This window comes from Pogona vitticeps, chromosome 4, assembly GCF_051106095.1.
Source record: "Pogona vitticeps strain Pit_001003342236 chromosome 4, PviZW2.1, whole genome shotgun sequence".
Taxonomy (NCBI): Eukaryota; Metazoa; Chordata; class Lepidosauria; order Squamata; family Agamidae; genus Pogona; species Pogona vitticeps.
In genome coordinates this window covers 10,759,710-10,772,739 of record NC_135786.1, presented here as the reverse complement: position 1 = coordinate 10,772,739, position 13,030 = coordinate 10,759,710, and the positions used below count along the sequence as shown (strand labels likewise).

At 45.3% G+C, this 13,030-nt stretch overlaps 1 protein-coding gene across 4 annotated transcripts in view; it reads right to left on the bottom strand.

Annotated features, from left to right (window-relative positions):
• Nucleotides 1-13,030, bottom strand: part of LAMA5 (laminin subunit alpha 5) — a 200,949-nt gene that overhangs the window by 2,135 nt on the left and 185,784 nt on the right. For all 4 annotated transcript variants that reach the window (XM_072996767.2, XM_072996763.2, XM_072996765.2 and 1 more), the window contains exons 65-78: nucleotides 11,036-11,198; nucleotides 10,459-10,590; nucleotides 9,867-10,018; nucleotides 8,274-8,406; nucleotides 6,553-6,693; nucleotides 5,993-6,123; nucleotides 5,697-5,864; nucleotides 4,661-4,790; nucleotides 3,833-3,972; nucleotides 3,110-3,299; nucleotides 2,621-2,773; nucleotides 1,897-2,056; nucleotides 1,631-1,761; nucleotides 870-960 (exon numbers count right to left, since the gene is read on the bottom strand). In XM_072996767.2, the coding sequence (XP_072852868.2) occupies nucleotides 870-960; nucleotides 1,631-1,761; nucleotides 1,897-2,056; nucleotides 2,621-2,773; nucleotides 3,110-3,299; nucleotides 3,833-3,972; nucleotides 4,661-4,790; nucleotides 5,697-5,864; nucleotides 5,993-6,123; nucleotides 6,553-6,693; nucleotides 8,274-8,406; nucleotides 9,867-10,018; nucleotides 10,459-10,590; nucleotides 11,036-11,198 (2,015 nt within the window). The remainder of the gene's footprint in view (nucleotides 1-869; nucleotides 961-1,630; nucleotides 1,762-1,896; nucleotides 2,057-2,620; nucleotides 2,774-3,109; nucleotides 3,300-3,832; nucleotides 3,973-4,660; nucleotides 4,791-5,696; nucleotides 5,865-5,992; nucleotides 6,124-6,552; nucleotides 6,694-8,273; nucleotides 8,407-9,866; nucleotides 10,019-10,458; nucleotides 10,591-11,035; nucleotides 11,199-13,030) is intronic.

Genomic DNA, 13,030 nt, shown 5'->3' with positions numbered 1-13,030 from the left:
GTAATTTGTTGAGTGGCTGAACAGGTGTTTCATGCTTCAGAGCCTGGTCTCCACCAGCAGATGCCCACTCAGGCACTGCGTGGGCACCAGTCAAGCAGAGGCAGGACTCTGAAGCACCACACATCTGTTTGGCAACTAAACAAACCAGCATAAACTCCTGAACTGGCAGTTCATGCCTATCCCTACTTCTCAAGACATAAACCTCTGCAACTGCTAGTAAACCCTTGCTAAGATGAGAATAAACTACCTTTTAAACAATATTGGCTATGCATCATATAATCCTTGCTGTGTTTAGCCAAAATGCAAAGTGCCTGTTGAAACAGGTGTTCCAGCCACTTAAGACAACCATTGCATGCATGTTAGTCCAACTCAACATGCCTCAATGCTCTGCCCAGAAATCGAATCCATCTACCTGTTGTAGACATTGCTGTTGTGAAGGAGCAAGGGTGGCTGTGTTCATTTTATTGTGAAAGAAATGTGGTTCGTCTCTACCAAGCAGCTGCATTATCATCCTTACATTTTTACTGACAAAAGACCTTTCGGAACCATTTACCATCTCCCCGCACTTGTGAAAGCAAAGCCCTGGAAGAGTTCCGGCAGTCCGTTTTCATTTAATGCCCACAGCTATTTGATGATGAGAAGAAAGGTTTGATAGCAAAGGCAGCACCCGTTGGAACTCAAAATGAGGTTTCTCGCCCGCTTAAGTGGATGCATTTTGTAACAAAGTCTATGATCAGGTATCTTGTTAGGTGATGGGCATATGTGGAAAGAACATAAAGAGCTGAGAATATTGCTTTGGGAAGGCCTTACAACAATATGTATTCCAGAAAAGGGCAGCAAAAATGAACAGCCTCTGAAGAGTAGCTTACCTGCTATTGTGTGCCACTGGCCATCACAGAGTGAAGGTTGGGCCACGGAGGTGAAGAACTCCCCAGCACCAGTGTTTGCAATCACAGTGACCTAATACAGCAGTAGGAAAATTAAGAGAACTTCCATCATGATGGCAAGAGAAAAGGGCAGTGCTGAAAATTCCTGAGACAGGGCTTAGCTAAACGGGCACTTTCCATACCTGGAGACTCCTAAGAGGCCTCGGTGACAAGGCTGGTAGTCGTGAATAAGTTCTAAGAAAAGGTGGGATGTGTACCATTGCTGATCTGCTCTCTGCAGTGTACTGCAGGAGAGGGCAAAGGGCTACATCCAAGCCCAAGAAGCCGAACTCGGGAAGGAAGGGAAGGCTCCCCATCACACGAAATGAAAGGGGACGTTTCAACGTAACACTTTGCTTTTCCTCTCCAGTCTCTGAGGAATGCTGGGAGGGGGGAGAGAGGGAAGCCTTTCTACCTCCCAGCCATGTCCACCCAAACCGCCATTTCATCACCATTACCCCTTGCCAAAGAATGGTGTCTGTACCCTGAAACCTCATGTGGGTTGTGGGAGAAAAGCATTGGGATCTCTCCAGCTGGGGGCCTTGGGACTGCATACATATGTCCTTACTGTTGGGTCAGTCAAGGGAATGAACAAGAGTGAATTTTCATTTTCTCTTCGCTTTCTCAGAGATTGGACTTAGTTACCTGCATGGGTTACTAGAAAGCACTACCTGATGTGCCATATACATATATTTACGGTTTACCTTTGTGCTGTCTGAATACAGCCTGAGGTATTTTGTTCGTTTTGTGCCGATGTGAAATATCAGGCCAGAGGCGCTCCGCGGACGGATTTCCAGCGTCAGCTCAAAGTCTTCTCCGACAGCCACATACCTGTCTAGAAGTGGAAAAAGCAAGGCTGTCAGAGCAGAAAGGAAAGCGTGATCATTCCTGCCTTGCAGAGAAAGTGTGTGAGAAAGAGGCCGGCGAAGCAAGGGTTTTCCTGAGAAGACAAAGACGACCCAGATCGTACCTAGAGTCACATATCCTCCTTCAGCTGAGAAAAAGACACCACTTTCCAAAGGATCTGTGTAACACGGAGTGACGCCAAACACGCGGGCTGGAGATACCAGAGGCTTCCTGTCAAGTTTCAAGTGCCTGAGGCAGCCCTTAAAGCTAGCAGCAGACGCATCCTGTAGAAAATAAAAACAGAGTTTTTGAAGGGGGCCTCAGCCCTGGAGAACCTGAACATTCTCGCTGCTTCAACCACGGCCTGGCCCCATGGAAGTCTGGATGTCATCCCTCAGGGCTTGTCACCGCCTCGCAAAACAGCTGCTTATAAGACCCCGAGACAGCATACTTTCCATGCATTATTTCAGACACTCCCCTGAAGTAAAATGACTTTTATGAGTGAATATGTGCCTTCTCGCCACCTACATATGACCTGTGCATTGGTCCCAATTTCCACAAGGCTTCTACTCTTATTTGAAGTGGACAGGATCACGAGAACCGAACTGACAGATGTAAAACGGCGGGACGTGTATTACATATGGGTGGTGGAGAACGCATGCACGGATCCATCGGCTGCACGAAGAAGTCCAATTCCGAAGAGCCTCAGTGAGCTCTCTAACAGAGCAAGGAGCGACAGCCCCTGGATTCGCAGAATACCGCTGTGTCCTGTGTTACCTAGTCTCACTGACAAAACAGCTTAATCTTTTAGAAGGCAAATTCTTGGGCCGTGTACGCGGGATGCTTACTGGTATATGAGCTTTGGCCTTCTCCATAGGGGCTCCGCCCACATAAAAGACGCTGGGGATCCAAAAGTCTCCAGCTGTTAGCAGTGACTTCTCCTGAGCTTTCAGTCCATCAGTGACAAGCTGAACTCTGCTTCTGTCCCTGCTGAAGAAGATCTATGAATTGCAAGAGATAAGTATCAGAATCACATGGTTCATACCATCATAACCTCTTAGACATAGAATTCATCTGCTGAATGCCTTCTTTTCCAGCTTGGTACCCTCCTGTTGTGCAGACTAGCATATTGATCATTTCCTGCCAGCACAACAGCCCTTGGCAATGCTGGCTGAAGGGATGACTAGTGTCGTAGTCCAACACAGCCGGAGGAATGCCAGGTGGTGCAGCATGGTTTAATATTTTGCTTTCTTGCAGACTAAAAAGAACAAATAGATTGACAGCCTCTGTCACAGGCCTGCTAGCCAGCCCCCCCCCTTCTGCTTCCCCATCCTTACTGTGTGCCACTTTCCATCGTGGTACTTGTCTTTGGTCCTCAGTCTCAGTTTCTGTCCACTGGTGTCAGCCAAAAGCACCAAGCGGCCATTGGAGATAAAAAGAGAGAAGAAGGAACCCAGGGCGTCATCAGCCATATAGAACAAGAGGCCACTGGAGGAGTTCAGTTTGATATCCATTGAGAAATGGAAGCTGGAAAAGAAGAAAGTCGGATGTCATCAATACATTCAGAAATGCAGAACAGAACTGACGATAAGAGTTTTGGCTATGGATAAAATGTGTGCTCCAGGGATCCATACAGCACTCGGGGGGGGGGGGGGAAGAAAGTCAAAGTGAAATCAATGATTTCACTAAGCTGCTGATTTCTCCAATTCTTTTATATCAAACAGGGTTGCAGTTAGTTGCAGTTTTTGCATTGTTAAAAGGGCTTTTTATTGTTAAGCTCATGAGGCTCTTGGTTAACAAAACAAAAATGTAGTTTTTTTGTTTTTTGTTTTTACATTTCAGCACCTCATCAATTCAGTAGGTTTACTACAGCCAAACACTGATGTTTGCAATCTCGAGACATGGGAGTCTTTATCAGGACTAACCCACCCACCCCAGCAGTTGCATCTGTGAAGCCAGATGTCTCTGAAATGTCCCAGTTTCGTATTCTGAAATGTATAGTAAAGCAATGAAGAGTTTCTCAACCAGCAGCAAGCAGGAATATCACGCCTGCATTTTACCTTTCTTGGAACGTTACTGGAATGTCATCAAATTCTAAGTGGCTTATTGTGGATCCGCCAAACTGGAAGGCATCCTTAATGGCTTTGGGGTATTTGGTTAGGTGGCAATTCGCATCCTTCAGCATTTTCCTGCTTGGCATCTGTGAGGAGAAAATGAGAAATATCTCTCCCATATCTGATTTGGTTTCAGACTCAAGAAAACAGCCCTGGCTTCCATAAACTGACCCTTAACAGCTGTAGAATCCTGACCAGACGTTGGGTTCAAGATTCAGAAAGAAAATACTGCAAGTAGGGGACATCACAAATAGCTGGAAACAAGCTCCCCAGCGTGAACAGAAGCAGGTTGGGACTGGAGATGTCACTGTTGTGCATCTCCCAGCCTATGACAGTGGCACTCTGTTCCAGAGGTCACTGCAGTTTTCAGAAAAAGTCTGTACTACTTTCTAGAATCCTAAACATCAAGACAGATCTAGAACTAAGACTGTCAAAGAACTCTCTCATGCATGAACACAGTGCATGCTTAGCAGCCAGAAAACAGTTCTTTGCCCAGTACACATATCTGTATTGGCCCCATCTTTGAATGAAAGAGAGAACAGTCAAGGAAGGATCCATAGATTAGCATTGCTTGTGCAACAGGCCCATTAAACAGAGAGGGAAACCTCCTCTGAATTTCTAGCGTATGTCTGTGTAATAGCTCAACACAAGAAACAGCGACACACTGGACTGCTACCTTCACTGAAACCGCTATGCCTACACTCTAATTTCCTCATGAAGCCAAAGGCAAAATCCTTCAAGGGGACAAACAATGGCTGGGATGAATTTCATTACCTTGGGTTTCCACCTGCCCTTCTCTGATGCCCTCATCTGCCGCGGCTGCTGGTCTCTGGGACAGTTCATGGTCACATTGAAACTCTCTGCGCTCTGCTGCAGGTCTACAACCATCTGTGGCTCGGATTTCCTGTCGCAGAAAAGGAAAAATACTCAACAGCTGTTCAGCCAGGATCACTGCCAGGTGGCAGCTGTTAGGAAGCCAGCAGAAACCTTTTGAATATAGTAGCCAAACTAGAGACACAGTAACTCTCAAATCCTCACGGGTCATTTGTCCTTGTAATGGCTCAACAACAACCACATTCTACTTATTATTGCATTAAACCTCCCACCTTCTAATGATCTTTAAAAAGGACACTGAAGGCCCTGTTTACTGATAAAATTACTCCTGTTCGGTGCTGCCAACTGAGATGTTACAATTTACAAACCAGTGGGCTATTGCCCACATGGATACTCAGTTAATTCCCAGTACAGCCCCTTTTTGCACCCTGAACCTCAATGTTAATTTGAACAATAATGAAAGCTATGTAGAAGAGCCAAGATTTTGGATCTAGGGCCACATGTGTGTGAGGGATTGGCTGACAACAAGAACGGTTATCATCTTTGCAAGACCATTAATCCCCAAAAGCTACTGTGCATAAGATGTTGAGCTGGTTGAAACGCAGAGATCATGCTGTCTGCTTGGCTACAAAAACAAAGAACTGCATTAAAAGAACTGAATGCCAAAAAATACACCCCAATGTGCATTAAGTTCCACCTAAAACATTTATGCAGTAGCTGAATGCAGGGCACAAATGTCTAAGGCTCCTAGTGGCAAATGGGTGGCAGAGGGAGAAAGAACTGCTTCTGTGTCACTAATTCATTAACAAGAATGAATTTAGGCAAGCTGCCCTTTGAAACCATAACTAAACCAAGAACACAGTGGAACATATTCTAAATGGGCAGACAAGATGGGCAGGACGAAGATGGAGAGAAAAGAAGACATGTTCTTAGTCCTCTTGATTAGAAGAGGTAAGATCCAAGAGGGGAGACACACCTCCTGACGAAGACATTCCCGATGCATCCTGTGAGGTTGCCGACGGTATGGGCCGCAGGCAGGCCACCCAAATGGAAGACGGCCGCCTCATCTTGTCGCTTCTGCCTCCTCTGGCGATCAGAACCTGGTCTCGTTTCCTGAAGCTGGTCGTCTATGTAAAGCCGAACCCTGCAAAGGAAATCCGTTTCGTTTCAAGGCGACAGACCCCTTTGTGCCACTGCCTTCTATAGCATGCTGGGCAAGGAAAGGGAACCTGCTACTAAACAGGCATCACAAGAGATGGCTCCAAAACATACCCTGTGGAATCGCTGTAGAGGGCAACATAGTGGCTGGAATCATCTGCATACGTGTTCTTTGTGGTGATTTCCGTCGAGAAGACATTAACAGCCACTTTCCCATTCTGCAAAGAAACTTGGCAGGTCCCTTCCTAGGTAGAGAGAGAGAGAGAGGGTAGATTCTGCCATAAATGGGAACGTGGCTACTGTAGATAAAAACTGAGCAATTCATTAAGAGGATTCCAGGTGGGGGTCGTAGAAGTGACTGTCTTTACCCTTTGGAGGATAAAACAACACAAGGGCAGAGAAAACAGACTTCGTAGCCAATAGGGCCTCAGAAAGGGCCAGTCAAGCCACCTGAAATTGCATCATGTCCAAAAGGTAACAGAAAACCTTTTGGAAGAGAGTCAATATGGAGGAAGGAGAAGGTGGGAATCTTCAGCAACATCTGAGGCTCTTTTAACCCTACTGGTTTTGCCTGTGGGAGGGAGGAACTGCTAGGAATTGTCCCTCACATTTATGTCCGCGAGTCATTCGGGAGAGCTGGTGGACCGTATGCTAATTCTGCACGAGCGGCATACCTCTGTAGCATGGTGGTACATCAAGCCACGGGTCTGGCTTGTGCGGAAGCTGAAACCAGTGTAAAAATCTTGCAGAGATGGCACATTCCTCAATGACAGAGTCAAGTATCCATGCCCATGAAGCTTAACTGAGCGAGCCACCTGCCAAGAGACAGAGGGAGACTTATACTACAGAAGTGCCTTGCTGCTAGAATGACAGAAGTGGGAGGTTAAAGAAGAAATGGCACATTATCTGGCAATCACATGGCTCTTGTGGGATATTACTATAAGGTATAAGATAATGGGGATGGTTGTCCTCTTGGCAGCATCCTTGAAGCAAAAAAAGAGGAGAAACCACAGAATCCAGAGTGAATGTAAGACATGGAAAAAGGCTAGACAATCTTTAAGAGTGTGCATCGCACTACGCGCTATAGGAAAAACATATAGACCCATTTGATCCTAAATGCTAGCACTAACAGTGAGCCACTATTGATGGCAAAAACATCACCACCTAGTTTTGTACTGGTAAATCTGGAAGTACAGGTGCTAATATCCTAATCATCTCCACAGTCAGTGCCCCTTGCACAAGGAGAGTCCAAAAACCCAAGCAGCGAGATTGGTCCATGTCAAAAGTCAGAGTACGTGTGTGTTTTTAAGTTAATGGCTCTTAACTGTTCATTCAAAGCTAATCTACCCTCAAATGCTTTCCCATTGCAACAGGGACAAACGTGCAATACACTGTTCCTAGGAAAATCCATTCCTCTGCAAGGTGCAGCTAATCTCAGAGGCAGTAGGGAAGGGTGAGAAGGTGTGGTGGATAATTTCATCGTTCCTGCTTTGCAGGAGGTTCTGGGGCTTCGACCCTGCATGTCCTTGCTATAGGCACACCACTGCTCACCATTACTGCTACATTCCCTTTGATAACTAAATACACCACCTCAGACATGCCTCCTTGGAAGAACAAATTCCTGCAGTGATACACCACCAGCAGCAATTGTTTGCTTATTTCTTTAACATGGCAAGGAATTTTCCAGCTGAACGCCCATGCCCCTTCGCTGCCGTACTTCCATATGTCTGTTCCATCAACACACATAATCTGCACAGCTGTAACCTGTGAGATTATGTTCTTTATAATCTCAATCCCCCAGAAAGTTCCCTTGTGGAAGCTGCTGTGTTTCGAGGAACTCTCATTTGCCTTAGAGGGGACTCTGACGGAAGTATGTTCAAGACTCCTGATCTATCAACAGCAGTACATTTCTTCCTCTCTTGCAGTGGGGCAGCTCTGTCTCTTGCACCATCCAGCGGTTGGGGGGGTCCCTTGAAGACTGAGGATTGGTGTATGGATATGGACTGGACAGGACAATCTTTTCTAATGTAAAATTTCCAGATCAGAGCTCACACACCTTTCCAATACACCTGACACTCAAGGACTCATCCTCCACCCGCTGCCACCCTTAGATAACCTTAAATGGAGGGCAAAATACTGAATTTAGTTCTCTTCTCTCCATACGGACATTATCAGATGTATCACTACCTCCTGCCATTCCCTTCCTCCTGCCATAGCAGTGCAGTGTCCCAAGCGCAATATCCCAAAAAGCATAGATCAACCAGATCATAAAAAAGGAGGGTGTCATGTCCATCACAAATTCCCCTAGCACATCTAGCTGAGTGTGGCTGGATGTTTAGGATGATCAAGCAAGGTAGTTCTTATGTGTTCTATAAATGGCCTCAAAGGTACTTACCAGGAGGTCCAAAGTACACCCGTAACTCACTCCTGTCGTATTCATACGTTTTAAGTCAACGTATTTGCCAAGAGCCTTCAACCCCTTCATGCAGCCCCGGATAGACCCACCTTTGGGGAATATTTTCTTCAAGCTGAAAAACACATAGGATTGAAAATGTGGGCTAGGCAGAGAAGGGAAGTCTGGTTTCTTGAAAGGGAATCTGTAGGACGGCTGCTTTGAGTGAAGATGTGGGGAAGAAGGAAAATGATATAATGGTGTAAGCTGCCTTGGGTCCTTTTAATGTAAATATTTAATGTAAATATTTTACATAAATAAAATAATAATAAGGGGGGGGGAGCTCCTGAAGGTGACACACATTTACACAGCTCTTACAACTGTGAACATTGAATTGCAGAATACTCTATAATATTATATAGGTTAAAATCCCAACCAGATCATGTGTTTAAAGACCCATATACTCCTGCTTCATTAGAATAATTTTTTAAAATTACTAAATTGCCAGTTCTGGTCCTAACTCTTCAAGGCCTGCTTAGGCATGTTTTGCAGTGTGGGCCATCCGCATCCATCACAATGGGTCGTTACAAGAACTCCATAATAGTACACATTGGTGTCTAATTTTTCCTGTTTTACATTTCCTTTCTATTTCTTCTCTGCCCATCCTGCCCCTTTGGGTGCAGCGTCTTTTAAAAATAGTATATCTGAAGATAGGGATTGCCGAAGTTTCCTCCACTGTAAGTTCTTCCACTCGGTCACCAAACACTGGCCAAATTTCTGCCACGGTCAATCAATGAACTGGCTTTACTGCCCAGTTAAGGCCATAAGAAATAAATGCAGTTGCTCAGAGAAGAGGGTCTAACCTTAGGGGTCTGAGACATGCCTCGTCGCCAGAAATGGGAAAGGCATCTGTTCTTAGACTAAGGCTCCCACAGTCCCACAGGCAGTCCCACATGACGGCTGCATTGGCCGTGGACTTTTGGAAGCTGTAACCCAAAATTAGCAACACTTCCCATCTGGCCCTCACCACCTCTCCTGCAAGTCCTCTCGAATTAAAAAAGATCCCACTCCCTGTTAGGCAGATGAGAGAGCACCTCAATGTTCCAAGAAAACAATCCGGCCTGCTTTCGTATGCCTGTGAATCTAGGGAACAAGCTGAAGCACGACTTTATGTTAAATAAGTGAACTAGACCAGTGGTTCTTAACCTTGGGTTACTCAGGTGTTTTTGAACTGCAGCTCCCAGAAACCCTAGGCAGCACAGCTGGTGGTGAAGGCTTCTGGGAGTTGCAGTCCAAAAACACCTGAGTAACCCAAGGTTAAGAACCACTGAACTAGACCACATTTTGAAAGAAACAAATGCATCATAGGAATGAATACTAAAAGAGGCACAGTTCCTTGATACTTCTGCAGTGGGGCACATCATGAAAGCCGTCTGGATTTTAAAAATATCTCTACTGAACATGCGCAGCAAACGGTGTGTCAGCGTCAGTGCATCCATGTCTGAGGCTAGCAGTATTTAGAGAGGTTTAGTATTCCTAAGGAAGCGCAGTAGAAACCAAAGGAAATGGAATTCTGCCCTGGACAAAGAGGCTTACCTTTCAGGGAGAAGAGACACCGGCACCCCGCCAAGGTAATACGAGGCAGCGTTTTGTAAGCTATTTTCCTGCTCTACCATGAAGATGGTTGATTGTTCGAGACGCACCAAAACACGATCCTTGGAACCCATTTTGAGGAGAAATATTTGGATCTAGAATCAGATCAAAATGAGAACCATGGATACGGTCCTTGGAATCAAGAGGCATTTGCTCCCAAAGGAGAGATAAAATTCAAGAGTCATGTAGAATTTACAAGGCACCATCCTCAAGAAAGCCTCCCAAGCCATGTGCCGCACACTCCTTTCTCCTACAGTCCCATCAGAAGTGGGGGGCTGGGGAGGGAGAGAGAAATTTCTGCAATCCAAGCTCGGAGAACACAGCTGTATGTCAAGGGGTGGTGGGGAAATCATTCACAGTCACTCCAGGAGAATGCATAGGAAGCGGGGAGAGATCCCTCCTCTCTGCATGAAGGGCAAATGGGAAGCATATCACTAGCCCTTTACTTGTGTTGCAACATCACAGACCCTAGGCAGATCTTGCCCTCCTTCCCAGCCCAGCCAACCCAGTGCAGGGGTCTGTTTTCTGTCATTACCGCTTTATTTGTAGTGCTGCTGACTATCAGTGTAGCAGGATCCTTAGAGGGTTGTGCAGCCTTAAGGCCTCCATCGAAGTCATAGTACAGCACCAACTTTCCTTCTTGGACAGCTAAACACAGCAGCTGCTTCTGTGGGCGAAAGAGGACAAGATCCTTTTTAGTCTACCAACCCTGAATACGAGACGTCCTTTGCCTCCATTCTCACCTTCTAAGAAGTGGAAGCTTTAGATGGTTGGAAGAGAAAAAGAGAAAACAATGAGGAAGAATATGCAAAGTTCACCCAAGCAAGCAGTGATGTCCGGATTAACCAATGCATTGAGTTACAGAGTAAGGTTCCATGTAAACAGGGGCTCCGTCCTGCCATTATTCCAGACATTTCCAACATACTGTAAAGAAGAGGATCATACCTGTTGCTATGCCAGTTGCTTCCTCTGATCTATATATCACATAGCCTTTTCAGGAGCCATATCCACTTCCGTTCTCATGTACTTTTAACAGCACTCACAACAAGGACAAGATTTATAGCTACAGTGTGCCAGAAGCAAAGTAAGCACCAATTCTGAGCGACACTTGCCTGATACTTTAGGAAGAAAATAATTCCATTGTACGACACCAATCGCATTTCTTGTTCAAAGCGCTTGATTGAGCCAATCTGGCTCTCAAGTGTAATTTCGGCATATCCAGTCCCATCAAAATAGGAGCCATCTGTCAGCCAAGGATCACCTGTCGATTTTGACCTAACAGAAAAGTGAAGTTAAGAAGCTGGCAATGAGCATGCAGAGTCTAGTCAGCTGAACTCTTGAAATGTAGAAATCAGGCTTTCCAGAAATTCTTGCCCTAATTATTGAATGAAGAAATTCCCCTCCCCCCAAAAAAGAAAAGATTAGATTAGAAAAGAAAGATTAGCCCATTTGCCTGATCAGCCTCCCAGACCCTACATGATTTGTAGAGAAGCAGATATTTGGAAATCAGTACAACAGTTCCTCACAATGTTTTGGCAGGAACAAGGCAGGATATGATTACATTAGCTACGACTTCCAACAGGGAAGAAATTCATGTAAGGAGCATTTGAGGAGGGTCGGGATACACTATGACAGAAATAAATGATGAAAAATCTCCACATTTCTACGGTATCATGCAAATGATAACTTTGTAATGTATTTCATAATGTTTCTACAGCTCAACAACTTAAAGAAAAAATGGAAAAGGTATTACTGCTACAGGCTTTTAAAGAATGTTTCTGTGGTGCAATCAAAAAAGCTTGAGCGCAAGCTCAGTAAATTCTCACTACATTCCTAGAATAAATAGAGAGGTTACTTACCTGTAACGATGGTTCTTCAAGTGGTACTCTGTGAATCCACACAAATGGGTTAAACTACACCTGTGCAGGACTCTTCGGAATATTCTAGAGTTTAAATAACTGATCAATAGAACGTTTCCCCATGTTGCGCATGCCCCGCCCGCCTGTGGTACCTCCGTTCCAAACATCTGCCGCTGTCATAACTCTGAAAGTACAAAGCTCTAGACAACCCGTGATGGACAGCGGGGAGGCCGGGCGGGATGTGTGGATTCACAGAGTACCACTTGAAGAACCATGGTTACAGGTAAGTAACCTCTCTTTCTTCTTTGTGGTCTCTGCAACTCCCAGAAACCTTCACCACCAACTGTGCTGGCTGGGGTTTCTGGGAGCTGCAGTTCAAAAACATCCGAGTAACAAAGGTTAAGAACCACTGGTGTAGACTAAGTAGCTGATGGACAAATTTCAGAGACTTCAATGCCACGAAGCCAGGCAGTAGAGATAGCCACAGATCTAGTGGAACGAGCCATCAATATATCTGGTGGAGCATTGCCAACCAGCTCATAGGCTAAAGCTATGGCAGAAACTATCCATCTAGAAACTGTCTGAGAAGAGACTGGATAACCTTTTTGAGGACCGTGGGAGCAAACAGTGTAGGAGATTTGCAGAAGTCCTTAGCTCTAGAAATGTAAACGGCCAAAGCCAACAAACATCAAGGGAATGGAGCATGCGCTCAACATTGGAAGACGGGTTAGGAAACAACACTGCGAGGATGTTTGACATGAAAACTGGAAATCACCTTTGGGAGAAATGACACATCAGGATATAAGACAACCTTGTTGGGGTGAAATTGTATATATGGTGTATCAGACAGCAGTGAGTCAACTCACTTGCTCTCCGAGCAGACACAACTGCCACAAGAAACAAAGTCTTAAGAGAAAGAAGTTTTAGAGGAGTAGAAGCCATAGGTTTGAACGGTGGGCATGTAAGAACCTGCAAAACAGTCTGAAGAGACCACTGAGGGTATGGAGGCCGTACTGGTGGACGAATGTTATGCAGACCCTGAAGAAACCTCTTCACAGTTGGGTGCGAGAATAAGCGGGAAGCGCCTGAACCCACTGGCTGATAAGAAACAATGGCTGATATATAAACCTTCAGTGTAGAATGCACCAGCCCTCGATCAAACAAATAACACAGGAAAGCGAGAAGAGCATCTAACAAAGCTGGAACAGCCAAAAAAAAAAAAAAAAAACCCAACTCTGGACGCAGCAA